This window comes from Salmo salar, chromosome 11 (genome assembly GCF_965601325.2).
Source record: "Salmo salar chromosome 11, fSalSal1, whole genome shotgun sequence".
NCBI classification, from domain to species: Eukaryota; Metazoa; Chordata; class Actinopteri; order Salmoniformes; family Salmonidae; genus Salmo; species Salmo salar.
In genome coordinates, this window is record NC_138301.1 from 8,650,875 (window position 1) to 8,667,703 (window position 16,829).

At 44.2% G+C, this 16,829-nt stretch overlaps 1 protein-coding gene across 6 annotated transcripts in view; it reads left to right on the plus strand.

The window, feature by feature from the left end:
• Positions 1-16,829, plus strand: part of LOC106561914 (kinesin-like protein KIFC3) — a 67,208-nt gene that overhangs the window by 16,083 nt on the left and 34,296 nt on the right. Inside the window, exons 1-2 of one of the 6 annotated variants that reach the window (XM_082957704.1) lie at positions 5,183-6,947; positions 7,309-7,396. The exons of 1 other annotated variant lie outside the window; for it this stretch is intronic. In XM_082957704.1, the coding sequence (XP_082813830.1) occupies positions 7,394-7,396 (3 nt within the window). In that variant the 5' untranslated portion in view covers positions 5,183-6,947; positions 7,309-7,393. Of the gene's footprint in view, positions 1-2,147; positions 3,666-5,182; positions 6,948-7,308; positions 7,397-16,829 lie in introns of those variants that run through there. 4 more of the 6 variants (XM_082957702.1, XM_014126275.3, XM_082957703.1 and 1 more) reach the window with 4 other exon arrangements.

Here is a 16,829-nt window from a genome sequence, read left to right on the forward strand (position 1 = left end):
ACTTAAAATGAGACCAACTCACACACCTGAGATCTCTCGCACACAGAGATATATATATATATATATATATATATATATATATATATATATATATATATATACACGTTTGCACATTCTCATACTTAAGCACATTCTCTCTTTCACTGTCTCTTTCACACACACATTCTCACTCACTTCTAGGCCAAGGATAAACGTTTGTTGACTTCCTGGTTGACTCTGTATAACACCACGTGTCCCACTGTAATTGTTTTGACTTGTCTCTGTAATGTAGGCTGAGATAATGGTTCTTCAATACACTGGAAACTAATCTGATCACTCCACCCACGCCTTATCAGCTTTATGGTTTGATTCAAACTTATCAGCCACTTAACCTGCTATTAAACCTCAGACCTTGTTTACTTGTCGCTCTCTCTCAGTGGCCTTTCTTTGCTCTTTGCTGTAAGGGTTTATTGTGTGTGGAGTAGACGGGTCTATTCTATACTGCTCGATGGTACAGGTCTAAAATGGTGGTGAGATTCTTATGCAATCTTTTTTAGTTATTCAGGTGACTTCATGTGGTTGCTCAGCTGGCCTGCCACATGCCATGTATTGTCATGGGTCCCTGAAAGTGCAATGTTGAGTCCCACGAGAGGGCTGATAATTTGGGCCAAAAGGGTGTGGGTAGATTGTGTTACCCAAGTGGTCTGTTGGAACAGATTTTGGCGTAATATTTGGTCATTCCTATTTGGTCGAGGAGAATGGGGCGTCGTTATCTGTCTAACGATCCAATAGTTGCGAGTTTGCGTCAGGGACAGCTGTAGCATTTTAGCTAACCCTTATTCTAAACTTAAGCCAAATCAGCTAACCTGCTATGTAAATTTCCCAGACATTTGCGTTTTAGTTCCCCTAAACTTTTACGTCAATTAACGTAACCTTAGTTGTTAGTTCCCCCAACCACCAACGTAAATCCTCCCCATAATCCTCCTTTGTTATGGCGCAACAAGCAACCTAGTCTCAGAGATGGACGTATAATAGGGAAGGGGGATACCTAGTCAGTTGTCCAACTGAAATGTGTTTTCCGCATTTAACCCAACCCCTCTGAATCAGAGAGGTGCGGGTGGATGCCTTAATCGACATCCACGTCTTCGGTGCACGGGGAATACTATACATCCTCCAAGATTGTATTATAAATTACATAATCCAATTCGTATGCTATTGTACGACCGGGTAAGATTTATGACACGATTTGTCCAATAATTCGTATGATATTGTATATCAGCTATTCCATTCATAATGTTACCTAACATAATATATCATACTACATGGAGTGTCACAGATTTACGAACAGAATAATGATTACCCTGAGACCACGTTGACTTGGTGGGTCACAAAACTGGATTGGGTCACTGCTAAACTGTTTTTGCATTCATTCAGTCATAGTGCCATATTCATTGTGTGTACTAGCTCATCCTAGCCAGCCTCCTTTCTGGGGTCCCCTCCCCAAGTGTGTTTGTGTGTGTGCCCTGTCCCATCCCGTCCCCTTCATTAGGATCCTGAAAGTGACCACTCAAGCGGAAGACTTCTCCTTTGTCCCCATTGGACCATGTTAGCCTAGAGAACCACTCCATGTTTACAGTATGTCACAGAACAGGAAACCACAACTGTGAGTGTCCAGGACCGCTGGGTACAAAGCGACCTCGCTGACTAGCTTGGACGGCGCATCACGATTCAACCGCCGTGATCGACACTGTCAGTTCCCATTGTGGCTCGGTTCCATAGCTGCACGGTTGCCATGGCATTACCGTGCAGGACTGTCACGTACCAGGAAGACGGTCAGGCATACAGGACACCAACTAACAAAGGTCGCCTCTCAGAGCCCAGAGATCAGTTTGAATTGATATGGTGGAACTCCAAACGGATGCAGGTGGCAATGTTTTTTTTGTTTGTTTGTTTACTCTTTCCACCCAGTTGATATTGCTTTTTACATCCATCCATATCAATAGTGTATTATGAGTTACATCACCAGCGCATGGCCGGCTCTGTCCCATTCCAGCGCTTATCCCGCAGCGACAGATGGACAGAACACAGGGAGGGAGGGTGAGAGCGAGAGTGGATGAAGATACTTTCTCTTTCTGGAGAGTTGCAGAACAGCACATGATAGGACAGTAAACTTGGTGCATGAGTGGAGAGAGATGGAGAGCGACTGAACAAGGGAAGAGGTGTAGATATCGCCCCTCTCTCTGTCCAGAGACTTTTCAGGGAGGACGGGACAGTCCCCCGGCTGTCTGCAGCAGGAAGAGGGAAATGGGAGAGGCGTTACTTTGGACCTGTTGATCAATTACACCATCCTGGACTGGGCTGTAAAAACCAGTAAATTAGCAGGGCAGAGGAGGATGAATCAACAGAGACATTCCTACACTGTTTGATGTTTGTGCGAGGGTTTTGGATGTGTGTGTGTGTGTGTGTGTGTGTGTTGAGTGAGTTATCTGCTTGTGATCCTACTTTTGTGTAGATTTAATATCGACTAGTTCTGTGTTCTGTGATGGACGAGGTGTGTGTCTGTAGTTACCTGGAGAGACTGAGCCAGCTCCTGTGGGTTTGGGTTACCTGAGCTCCACCGGCTTGGCAGCGAGACAGCAATCACCTTTACAATAGGACAGGGTCCAAAACCTTATTGTTGTTCTGAGGAACTGTAAAGGTGGTGTTTTTGGGTGTGTTTCAAAGATGTGTGTAGTTCTGTGGAAGTGTAGCCTCGGAGTGGGAGGGGCTAGGAGAGGCACAGGGACAGAGGTGACACAGGTGAGGTATAAAAGCAGGTGTGTGTGACCGTGTGTATCTGAGGATCACACTCACTCTCGTCCGTCTGCTGACCAGAGAACAGACTTGGGGATTATCAGACAGTTGATGAGCTTTAGGGCACTGCCATTGTCCAGGGGATCAACAAACACAGAGGAGAACTTTGAACTTGGCTGCAGTAGAGATTGTACAGTACAGACATTATAGTACAGGACAGAACTTTGGAACTGTTCTCGCTGTGGATACACTTGTTGCCATCTCTCGCACTCAGTCTTCAGCTCTCCAACTGATGACAACTCTGCAAGGACTCAGACCACAGAAGATACGCCTGGAGCTCTGACTGCCATTCACAACTAGACCTCAACAACAATGGAACCCTTCCTTCATAACAGCTTATAAGCTATCATAACAACCTGTGGATCTTCAACAGTTCCTGTCCCATTCAAACAAGGAAGACCTTGTTTGTGGGAGAACGGAGCGAACCAACCTGCCAGTCTCCACAGGGAGGGATCATGTACGTGCTTTGCACCCTGGTGGTACTGAGTATCCACAGCCTCTTTAAGAGCCGACACAAGGCCCTGGAGCCCGGCGACAAAGAGGCTGGAGATGGGGCCACGTTGCCTGGGGACAAGGCCCCTCCGCTGGGGGAGGGAGGCAGGGTAAGGGACCCCGGGCCTGGAGGTCTTGGAGGGGGTGTGGGGCCCAGGGAGAGAGGGGTGACTGTAGCCCTCTCTCAGGAGAAGAGGCAGAGGGCTGTAGACAGGAAGGCTGCAGGCTGCAACTGCACAAACAAACGTATAGGTGACCGGGAGCTGCGCTGCAGCCAGGGCAGGCTGGGATGCGGAGGAGGCAGCCTGGAGAATGTGCCGGACAGCAGAAAACAATTGCAGGTGAGAGGAGGGGAAGACTGGGATAGAGGGTGTTTTGAGGAAGGAGTAGAGAGGGATGGGGTGAGGGCATGCTAAGGAGAACAGGAGGAGGGGGGGGGGGGGGTGTGCCTAGATGTGCAAACCAGCACGTAGGCACAGGTATGATTGTAATGCCATGCCAGCCTCAGACACAGATAAGGCACCAATCTAATTAATCAAGTACCAATCATAAATATTGTGGTACAGAAGTCCTGAGGTTTCAAATTTGATTCCAGATTATGTTGAAGTCCTTTTTAATGAGAAGCAGCACCATGTTGGTTTAGTTTTCATGTAATTATGTGCTTGTGTGACTGACTTGGAGAGAGAATCTAAGCGCTGCTCCAGCAGTCTTAACCTTTCTGGGCTAATGAAAGAATGTGGGTAGTAGTTTATGGGTGATTATGGACCTTGGCAGTTCACCAACAATTACCTTGAGGTTCACATTAGTGAGGAATGTGATGACCGTAGCCCATTTCCGATTTCCCTACCTCTCACTTGGGTGTGTATAGCCAAATAGATTTTCCTGCCCTCTATCTCTCTCCTTTTCCCTCTTTCTCTCCCTTATTTTGAAAAAATGGTCACCCTCCTGACTTTCTTAATTTCACCCTCCCCCTGCATCCTTCTTTCCCTTCTCCCTCCTCTCTAACCTACCTGTTCCATAGCACAGTTGTGATGTAGCTAGCTTTCATTATCCCACATTAGCATTGGAGGTAAGAGCCCAGTCAAATCCCCTCCTAACCTGCTGACTATATACCTATTGGTGGTATGAGAAATTAGTAATGGCAGTTTGCGTGCTGATGCTAAAGTGGGCCGTAATGTCCCTGCATTCCGGGGAAATGGATTCAGATCATTGTTTATGTAACCATGTTAATCTGAGGACAGCAACACACTCTGCTCTGTGTGTTTCGGGTAAAGTGGGCTTTAATCCCTCACAATGCTATAATTCTGGCTGTTGGTCCAATGACACATCATAACCTTCACCTAGGGCTGGGCGATATGGCCAAAATATCATATCGAGGTATTTCTTTATTTTTTAAGAAATTGGACTGTATGAGGAGTATTTTATGTTTTTGAATAATAGAAGTTTATAAATTTGCTTTATGAGTAGTGCGTGATTCAACTTCAAAACACATTTCTGCATTTCCTGCACTCATTTGAGATAATTTCCACACTGCCATGTAGGGCTGCACAACATGGGCAAACAATCTGATTTGACTTGCGCTTTAGAGCAAAACACTTGGTGTAATCATGGAAATAGAATGAATGCAGTGTTTGACATGACAAAGAAAAAATGCCACGGTTATTGTGACAAGGTAGGAACCAAAGTGTTGATAATTGTTTCCTAGGGGACCCTATAATTTTTTGGCTACATTGAATGTTTTCTCTTAGCTACTTCATGTAGCTAACGTATTCATGCTTCACGTATTCCTTTTTGATTTGGAAGATACTGTTGCACAAACATGCTGATTTAGGTCTATACCATCACTGGTATTTTTAGGCTGTATATTTATTAGCTAGCTAGCTAGCTAGCCAGCCAGCCAGGTAACAAACGATTAGCATTAGCGGCTAACAATATTTAGGCCCAACTGCCTAAGAAAAGACAAACTAGCTGTTTGCAGATGTAAGAAACACAAACTTATAGTGTAGTTATAGAACACTAGTGGATTTATATTAAGAAGCAAGGTGAAAACAGCATTGTTGCCATCAACATTTCTGCATGTGCTGCATTCACCATGCAGACTGAACACAAGTGCCTCGTCGAGGAACAAGAAATGTGTTCCTTGAGTGACGGGGTGGTGATAGATCTGTGTGGAAAGCAGCATGTAGAGAGAGAGCGGAGTGTGACGACTCAAGCAGCGAAGTAAACTATGAAGGTGACGTTACACACGGCATATCACATTTAACAAACAAAACAATCAAATACGTTATAGAAGGCAAAGTAAAAAAAATGAATGGCTCTGTGCATCAATACCAGTATATTGTAAAATACAGTATACCGCCCAGCCCTACCTTCACCCCACCCAGTCACCCAGTCTCTCTCAACCCCATTCCCGACCCTCCTGGTCATAGGGAGGGCCCTCTCTCTGAATCACCCTCATTTTGACATTTGTCCCTGTAAATCCCCAAACAACGCTTTGGATACACAACTAAGACTTTGAGGGAACGCTAAGGAAGTTCGAGTAAGTAACATTATCACAGAGGGAGCATGGTCACTGTGCAGGCATCTGATGTCCTCTACATTCAACATCTACAACATGATTAATAAGTAAAGGACAAACTACACCAGGAACTTGATAGTGTACTGATAACGCTAGAATAATGCCTTGGAAATGTTGTGCTAATGAAGCAGGGTACCTGAGCCAAGGTATAGTGTGTTTCATCGTTAATTCCCTGAGGAACAGCGACTACCCAGAGAACACCTTCTGTGTGTGTCTGCTAGTTTTTCTATATACACCCACGCACGCACACACCAGCATTTACCTCAGTATGAGTAGTCACACAGACCTGGCCTAGAAAACTCCATTACCCAGCAGCCTCTAGTGAGGAGGGAGCTCTGGCTTGAGTGTTAGTGAATTGTCAGTGAAGCAGCTCTCACACATGGTGTAATTTACAGTACTAATTGTTTGGATCAATACCGCTGAGCAGTGGCAGCCGTAGGAGACCATATGTTCTTTGTGTGTGCATATTGCAGAGACCATATGTCCTTTGTGTGTGTGCATATTTCAGTGTGTACTTTTAGTTACACTGTATGGCTTAGGATCAAGTGTATGGCTTAGGGACAATAGCAGAGTGTGTGTGCCCTTGTTACAAGAGCCATTTGCCTTTTAAGTAATAAAGGATGTGAGGAGACGTGCAATGGTGTGTTTCGTAAACGCATACGTGCACATACAAACACACAGTTCTCTGTTAAATATTGCAGGCAGAGGGAAGAGCGCTGAGAAGAGCCACGCTTCATTTGTGGCTGAAATATTTATTTCTCCGCAGCGGAGCGATAGAGGGAGGGGACTGGAAGATGGAAAGCGAGAAGGAGAAAGGGAGGGGGAAAGAATGAGGGTGGCTACAGGAGTGAAATGATGCTGGCTCCGATTCTGCTGTTACTAAGGAACAGAGAGAGGGTGCGGTGTTGGAGAAGGGGAGCTGGCTGGTGACTGAGCTCTCGCCGTGGGGGTGTGTTGATCTGCGAGTGTGTGTTTTTCCGCCGCGTAAAGATGTTGTCTTCAGCGATGCAGGGATGATCAGGACACAGAGACCGCAGGGTGGCAGGTGAGTACCCTAACGATAAAGAAACCGGAATGAATAGATTAGTGGGTGAGAAAAAGAGGGGGGAAGAGAGGAGGGGGACATGTTGAGCGAGGTATGAGAGGTAGCCACTTGGGTTAGACGGAGAGAAATAAAAAGGGATAGAATAACTGCAGGAGAAGGAGAGAAAGGGCTGTTATAGTGTTGTTTTTCCTGGAGTGTTGCGTTTCCCTGTTGTTGACTGAGGGTCCCTTTATGGTATGATTCTCTCCTTTTCCATCTGTCTTTGTTAAGGGTTAACCCATATCTAGTAATCCCAGTCCATATGTTGTCGTGCTGATGAATTGATCTCAACCTTATTCTGATGCATTGGTTTTTTTTTCAGATTCATGTTTGTGTTGGTAGGAAATACAGCCCTGAACCTCCCAGAGCTGTGTGATGTTGAGCAGACCGGTTCTGGCACTTGACGCATGGTGAAAGCAGATTCCTTCTGTTAGAGTCCTGCGCTCGCTCGCTCTGTCTGGCATGCTATGTCTATCCTTTCTGTCTCAGGCTATGTCTATCTCCTTGTCCGCTAGCCGCATTTTAGCTACAGACTTATGTGCTAGCTGTCTAGTCTGTGTTTTTATAAATGTGCAATGAGCATAAAAAGACTCATTTATATAAGGAATTGGTGACTAGTTCTCATTCTGTGAAGCAAGCATCTTCTTATCCAGGTAGGCCACTTGATTTCAACATCTAAACAAAGTGAACAGGCTTTGTTGTTCAAACAGTTTGGAGATGAACAGCAGAGTGTATTCATAACAGCTCAACCTTTCTACCTTGTTATCAAGCAAATAGATTAGCTGGCTACTCACTAGCATGTGGGCTTGTGCTTGAGAGATTGTTTGAGACCTACAGTATGTTAAAGGAAATTCCACCCAAAAACGATCTATTGGTATTAGCTTCCTTAGTCCATTGTTGATGTAGTCCCAAAATGTCTTGCACGTCAGCAATCCAGTTCTCAAGACTGACTCTCGAAATACAGCCAGTACGATGCAGTTTCTTGACAACTTGATTGCTGAAACAATGGACTAATGAAACAAATACCAAAATATCGTTTTTGGGCAGGGGTATTCCTTTAATTTTCTTAATGCCTGCTACAAGAAGTTGGTCATAATTAGCAGGTTAGTGTTTTTCGTCATGAATCTTGTTCTGGAGGCAGTTCTGCAGAGTGGTCCCTAGCTGGCACAGCCACAAAGTCATAAAACCTAACCTTAATAACCCTAACCACATTGCTAACCCTAATGCTTAACCTTAAACTAAAGGGACACAACGCAATGACTGGAAGTCTATAGGTAACTGCTAGCATGCAAGTAGTTACCGTAGACTTCCAGCCATTGTGCTAACTGTAGTTGGCATTGGCTTGCGAAATTACCTCCAACTTCCTTCATACTGGATGCAGAGACATACAAATGGTATCCATGAGTTCATCTGACTCTGAGGAAGTAGATAGTGCTACATTGCCAAAATCCCAAAGTATCCCTTTAAGACCAAAAAGCACATTTTTTGTTTATATGAATTTTTACAAAATAGGCCAGCTGCAAAGTCAAAATTGCCTATCTAAGAGAAAATCACTCAGTTCTGCCTTCCAGGACAAGACTCATGACAATAAAAGTCAACCTGCTCATTACTAGTGCATTGTGCATGGTTCTGTTTAAATTTGTAACAAAGATGTCATTTTCATAGACTTGAAAGCCAGATCAGTAATTATTGCAAAAAAGCAGGTTAAACTATTTTCATAAAATAATTGTATTATTACTTATGGTTGTGGAAGGCTTATTTAATCGTGTGTGTGTGTGTGTGTGTGTGTGTGTGTGTGTATTTTTTTAAAAATTTTAAATCGAGATGATTTTCAGGCCAAGTTGCTAAGATCTACTTTTGGGGGGGGGCTTCAGGCCATCTGACTGTACAGTAGGAGCTAGACAGTGACATACTGCCTGACCACAGGAAGCGTGTGCTGTCAGACTCCCTATAGCCCTGTGTGTTTAAATAATGTATGTTATAGGCTGGTAAATTAAAGAGCTCTTTGTTCGTGATACAAAGCCCTTGTCTCTCTCTCTCTAGGAGCACTAAAACAGTCCTCATAATTGGGTCTGCAAAAGCCCCCCTTACAGGGCAGTGAAAGCATAGTGAAATGTGTTTTGTTATTAAAACTCAAACTTCATAACTCAAATCCTTAACCCCGTGGTCAGGAATGTTCCAATAAGCAGGGCTTTATGGTTCCCAGGAAGAGCCTGCTCAGACAGTGCATGGATCTGTAGCTGTGTTACACTGAAAGTCCTCGCCACACAATGAGACTGAGGAAAGGGGCTTACTGGTGGACTGTTTCTTTATTCCTATTTTCATAGCCATGAACGGTCTTTTGTTTATTTGCAATATTTTTGACTGTAGTCCATTTAAAGTTTAGTGTGCCTGGTGTTTTTCATTCTATGGTCCTATCCCTGTTGTCGTAGCAGAAGGACACAAATAGCTTCTGTCTATGTAGCCCTGAGGGAAACACGGATTCAACACACACATACAATACCATATCACGCAGATTAGAACATACATGTCACTCATACAGTACCAGTTAAAAGTTTGGGCACACCTACTCATTCAAGGGTTTTTATTTTATTTTGACTATTTTCTACATTGTAGAATAATAGTGAAGACATCAAAACTATGAAATAACACATATGGAATCATGTAGTAACCAAACAAGTGTTAAACAAATCAAAATATAGTTTATATTTGTGATTCTTCAAATAGCCACCCGTTGCCTTGATAACAGCTTTGCACACTCTTGGCATTCTCTCAACCAGTTTCACCTGGAATGCTTTTCCGACAGTCTTGAAGGAGTTCCCACATAAGCTGAGCACTTGTTAGCTGCTTTTCCTTCACTCTTCACCTTCACTCCGACTCATCCCAAACCATCTCAATTGGGTTGAGATTGGGGGAATGTGGAGGCCAGGTCATCTGATGCAGCACTCCATCACACTACTTCTTGGTCAAATAGCTCTTACGCAGCCAGGAGGTGTGTTGGGTCATTGTTGAAAAAACTAAATGATAGTCCCACTAAGCCCAAACGAGATGGGATGGCGTATCGCTGCAGATTGCTGTGGTAGCCATGCTGGTTAAGTGTGCCATGAATTCTAAATAAATCATAGACCGTGTCACCAGTAAAGCACCACCACACCATAACACCTCCTCCTCCATGCTTTACAGTGGGAAATACACATGCAGAGATCATCATTCATCCACACAGCATCTGTTCATACATACAGTTGAAGTCGGAAGTTAACATACACTTAGGTTGGAGTCATTAAAACTCATCTTTCAACCACTCCACAAATTTATTGTTAACAAACTATACTTTGTGCATGACACAAGTAATTTTTCCAACAACTGTTTACAGACAGATTATTTCACTTACAATTCACTGTATCACAATTCCAGTGGGTCAGAAGTTTACATGCACTAAGTTGACTGTGCCTTTAAACAGCTTGGAAAATTCCAGAAAATGATGTCATGGCTTTAGAAGCTTCTGATAGGCTAATTGACATAATTTGAGTCAGTTGGAGTTGTAACCTGAAAGGCCGCTCAGCAAGGAAGAAGCCACTGCTCCAAAACCACCATACAAAAACCAGACTACAGTTTGCAACGGCACATGGGGAGAAAGATCGTACTTTTTGGAGAAATGTCCTCTGGTCTGATGAAATAAAAAAAGAACTGTTTGGTCATAATGACCATCGTTATGTTTGGAGGAAAAAGGGAGGCTTGCAAGCCGAAGAACACCATCCCAACCGTGAAGCACGGGGGTGGCAGCATCATGTTGTGGGGGTGCTTTGCTGCAGGAGGGACTGGTGTACTTCACAAAATAGATGGCATCATGACAGCAACATCTCAAGACATCAGTCAGGAAGTTAAAGCTTGCTCGCAAATGGGTCTTCCAAATGGACAATGACCCCAAGCATACTTCCAAAGTTGTGGCAAAATGGCTTAAGAACAACAAAGTCAAGGTATTGGAGTGGCCATCACAAAGCCCTGACCTCAATCCTATAGAAAATTTGTGGGCAGAACTGAAAAAGTGTGTGCGAGCAAGGAGGCCTACAAACCTGACTCAGTTACACCAGCTCTGTCAGGAGGAATGGGCCAAAATTCACCCAACTTATTGTGGGAAGCTTGTGGAAGGCTACCCGAAACATTTGACCCAAGTTTAACAATTTAAAGACAATGCTACCAAATACTAATTGAGTGTATGTAAACTTCTGACCCACTGGGAATGTGATGAAAGAAATAAAAGCTGAAATAAATCATTCTCTCTACTATTATTTAGACATTTCACATTCTTAAAATAAAGTGGTGATCCTGACCTAAGACAGGGATTTTTACTCTGATTTAAATGTCAGGAATTATGAAAAACTGAATTTAAATGTATTTGGCTAAGGTGTATGTAAGCTTCTGACTTCAACTGTGTGTGTATCTATCTAGCTAGAGATCGGTGTGGAAGAATTTGACTGGCCTGCACAGAGCTCTGTACTCAACCCCATCGAACACCTTTGGGATGAATTGGAACACCGACTGTGAGCCAGGCCTAATAGCCCGACATCACTAACGCTCCTGGCTGAACGGAAGCAAGTCCCCACAGCAATTTTCTAACATCTAGCGGAAAGCCTTCCCAGAAGAGTGTGGGCTGTTATAGCAGCAAAGGGTGGACCAATTCTACATTAATGTCCATGATTTTGGAAATGATAGATCGATCACTCGCTCACTCACTACATGACCAAAAGTATGTGGACACATGCTCGTCGAACATCTCATTCTAAAATCATGGACATTAATGTAGAATTGGTCCACCCTTTGCTGCTATAACGGCCCACACTCTTCTGGGAAGGCTTTCCGCTAGATGTTGGAAAATTGCTGCGGGGACTTGCTTCCGTTCAGCCCCAAGAGCATTAGTGATATCAGGCACTGATGTTGGGCGATTAAGCCTGGCTCACAGTCGGCGTTCCAATTCATCCCAAAGGTGTTAGATGGGGTTGAGTACAGGGCTCTGTGCAGGTCAGTCAAGTTCTTCCACACCGAACTCGACAAACCATTTCTGTATGGACCCCGCTTTTTGCACGGGGTCATTGTCATGCTGAAACAGGAAAGGGCCTTCCCCAAACTGTTGAAATAAAGTTGGAAGCATAGAATCATCTAGAATGTCATTGTATGCTGTAGCGTTAAGATCTCCCTTCGCTGGTACTAAGGGGCCTAGCCCCAGACCATTATTCCTCCTCCACCAAACTTTACAGTTGGCACTATGCATTGGGGCATGTGGGGTTCTGCTGGCATCCGCCAAACCCAGATTTGTCTGTCGGACTGCCAGATGGTGAGTGTGATTCATCACTCCAGAGAACGCTTTTCCACTGCGCCGGTGTCCAATGGCAGCGAGCTTTACACCACTTCAGCCGACACTTGTCATTGCGCATGGTGATCTTAGGCTTGTGTGCGGCTGCTCGACCATGGAAACCCATTTAATTAAACTCCCAACGAACAGTTCTTGGGCTGACGCTGCTTTCAGAGCCAGTTTGGAACTCGGTAGTGAGTGTTGCAACCGAGGACGGATGATTTTTAGATGACGGTGCCACGTTGAAAGTCAGTGAGCTCTTCAGTAAGACCATTCTACTGACAATGTTTGTCTATGGAGATTGCATGGATGCGTGTTCACTTTTTTACACCTGTCAGCAACGGCTGTGGCTGAAAATAGCCGAATCCACTAATTTGAAGGGTTGTCCACGTGTGTGTGTGTGTGTGTGTGTGTATATAACTCTTTCAGCCAAAAAAATAAACGTTCTCACTGTCAACTGCGTTTATTTTCAGCAAACTTAACGTGTAAATATTTGTTTGAACATAACAAGATTCAACAACTGAGACAAACTGACAAGTTCCACACACATGTGACTAACAGAAATTGAATAATGTGTCCCTGAACAAAGATGGGGGTAAAAATCAAAAGTAACAGTCAGTATCTGGTGTGGCCATTAAGTACTGATGTGCATCTCTTCCTAATGGACTGCACCAGGTTTGCCAGTTCTTGCTGAGAGATGTTACCCCACTCTTCCACCAAGGCACCTGCAAGTTCCCGGACATTTCTGGGGGGGAATGGCCCTAGCCCTCACCCTCCGATCCAACAGGCCCTAGACGTGCTCAATGGGATTGAGATCTGGGCTCTTCGCTGGCCATGGCAGAACACTGACATTCCTGTCTTGCAGGAAATCATGCACAGAACGAGAAGTATGGCTTGTGGCATTGTCATGTTGGAGGGTCATGTCAGGATGAGCCTGTCTTCCCTGTAACACACAGCATTGAGATTGCCTGCAATGACAACAAGCTCAGTCCGATGATGCTGTGACACACCGCCCCAGACCATGACGGACCCTCCACCTCCAAATCGATCCCGCTCCAGAGTACAGGCCTTGGTGTAACGATCATTCCTTCGACGATAAACGCAAATCTGACCATCACCCCTGGTGAGACAAAACCACGACTCGTCAGTGAAGAGCACTTTTTGCCAGTCCTGTCTGGTCCAGCGACGGTGGGTTTGTACCCATAGGTGACGTTGCCGGTGATGTCTGGTGAGGACCTACCTTAAAACAGACCTGCAAGCCCTCAGTCCAGCCTCTCTCAGCCTTTTTTGCGGAGTCTGAACACTGATGGAGGGATTGTGCTTTCTTGGTGTAACTCGGCAATTGTTGTTGTCATCCTGAACCTGTCCCGCAGGTGTGATGTTCGGATGTACCGATCCTGTGCAGGTGTTGTTACACATGGTCTACCACTGAGAGGTCGATCAGCTGTCTGTCCGGTCTCCCTGTAGCGCTGTCTTAAGCATCTCACAGTACGGACATTGCACTTTATTGCCCTGGCCACATCCACAGTCCTCATTTCTCCTTGCAGCATGCCTAAGGCATGTTCACGCAGATGAGCAGGGACGATGGGCATCTTTCTTTTGGTGTTTTTTAGAGTCAGTAGAAAGGCCTCTTTAGTGTCCTAAGTTTTCATAACTGTGACCTTAATTGCCTACCGTCTGTAAGCTGTTTGTCTTAACGACCGTTCCACAGGTCCATGTTCTTTAATTGTTTATGGTTCATTGAACAAGCATGGGAACAGTGTTTAAACCCTTTACAATGAAGATCTGTAAAGTTATTTTGATTTTTACGAATTATCTTTGAAAGACAGGGTCCTGAAAAAGGGATGTTTCTTTTTTAGCTGAGTTTTTTATATATATATCTCCACACACACACTACCGTTCAAAAGTTTGTGGTCACTTCGAAATTTCTTTGTTTTTGAAAGCGAAGCAAATTGTTGGTCCATTATAATAACATCAAATTGATCAGAAATACAGTGTAGACATTTTTAATGTTGTAAATGACTATTGTAGCTGGAAGAAGCTGATATTTATATGGAATATCTACGTATATAGGTGTACAGAGGCCCATTATCACCAACCATCACTCCTGTGTTCCAATGGCACGTTGTGTTAACTAATCCAAGTTTATCATTTTAAATGGCTAATTGATCATTAGAAAACCCTTTTGTAATTATGTTAGCACAGCTGAAAGCTGTTGTGAGGATTTAAAGAAGCAATAACACTGGCCTTCTTTAGAATATTTGAGTATCTGGAGCATCAGCATTTGTGGGTTCGATTACAGGCTCAAAAGGGCCAGGAACTAAGAACTTTCTTCTGAAACTCGTCAGCCTATTCTTGTTCTGAGAATTGAAGGCTATTCCATGAGAGAAATTGCAAAGAAACTGAAGATCTCGTACAACGCTGTGTACTACTCCCTTCACAGAACAGCTCTAACCAGAATAGAATTAGGAGTGGGAGGCCCCGTTGCACAACTGAGCAAGAGGACAAGTACATTAGTGTCTAGTTTGAGAAACGGATGCCTCACAAGTCCTCAACTGGCAGCTTCATTAAATAGTACCCGCAAAACACCAGTCTCAACGTCAACAGTGAGGAGGCAACTCCGGGATGCTGGCCTTCTAGGCGGTGTTGCAAATGCAATAACTATTTAGGGAAGAAGCAGTCTGCTGGTATTCTGTCTATAATGGAGTGGCCAGCACAGTCACTGGATCTCAACCCTATTGAGCTGTTGTGGGAGCAGCTTGACCGTATGGTACATAAGAAGTGCCCATCAAGCCAATCCAACTTGTGGGAGGTGCTTCAGGAAGCATGGGGTGCAATCTCTCAACAAATTGACAACTAGAATGCCAAAGGTCTGCAAGGCTGTAATTGCTACAAATGGAGGATTCTTTGATGAAAGCAAAGTTTGAAGGACACAATTTTTTTCAATTAAAAATCATTATTTATAATCTTATCAACGTCTTGACTATATTTCCTATTCATTTTGCAACTAATTTATTGTATGATTTCATGGAAAACAAGGACATTTCTAAGTGACCCCAAACTTTTGAACGGTAGTGTGTATATATATTTACTTACAGTGGATTCGGAAAGTATTCAGACCCCTTGACTTTTTCCACATTTTGTTACGTTACAGCCTTATTTAAAATTAATTAAATTGTTTTTTCCCCTCATCAATCTACACACAATAGCCCATAATGACAAAGCAAAAACTGTTTTTTTTAGAAAAAGATTATGAAATATCACATTTACATAAGTATTCAGAAGCTTTACTCAGTACTTTGTTGAAGCACCTTTGGCAGCGATTACACCCTCAAGTCTTCTTGGGTATGAAGCTACAAGCTTGGCACACCTGTATTTGGGGAGTTTCTCCCATTCTTCTCTGCAGATTCTCTCAAGCTCTGTCAGAGATGTTCAAGTCCGGGCTCTGGCTGGGCAACTCAAGAACATTCAGATACTTGTCCTGAAGCCATTCCTGCGTTGTCTTGGCTATGTTCTTAGGGTTGTTGTCCTGTTGAAAGGTGAACCTTCGCCCCAGTCTGAGGTCCTGAGTGCTCTGTAGCAGGTTTTCACCAAGGATCGCTCTGTACTTTGCTCCATTCATCGTTCCCTCGATCCTGACTAGTCTCCAAGTCCCTGCCGCTGGAAAAACATCCCCACAGCATGATGCTGCCACCACCATGCTTCACTGTAGGGATGGTGTCAAGTTTCCTCCAGACGTAACGCTTGGCATTCAGGCCAAAGAGTTTAATATTGGTTTCGTCAGACCAGAGAATTTTGTTTCTCATGGTCTGAGAGTCCTTTAGGTGCCTTTTTGGCAAACTCCAAGAGGGCTGTCATGTGCCTTTTACTGAGGAGTGGCTTCCGTCTTGCCGCTCTACCATAAAGGCCTGATTGGTGGAGTGCTGCAGAGATGGTTGTCCTTCTGGAAGTTCCTCCCATCTTCACAGAGGAACTGGAGCTCTGTCAGTGACCACCGGGTTCTTGGTCACCTCCCTGACCAAGACCCTTCTTCCCCGATTACTCAGTTTGGCCGGGCGGCCAGCTCTAGAAAGAGTCTTGGTGGTTCCAAACTTGGAGGCCACTGTGTTCTTGGACTTTCAATGCTGTAGAATGTTTTTGGTACCCTTCCCCAGATCTGTGCCTCGACACAATCCTATCTCGGAGCTCTGCGGCCAATTCCTTCGACCTCATGGCTTGGTTTTTGCTCTGACATGCACTGTCAACTGTAGGACCTTATATGGACAGGTGTGTGCCTTTCCAAATCATGTCCAATCAATTGAATTATACCCCAGGTGGACTCCAATCAAGTTGTAGAAACATCTCAGGGAGAATCAATGAAAACCGGATGCACCTGAGCTCAATTACGAGTCGCATAGCAAAGGGTCTGAATACTTATTTGTATTTTTTCATTGTGCTAGTTAGAGGACTGTATAGAGATATTATTGTTTGATAGTTTATCAATTTGAACTGTT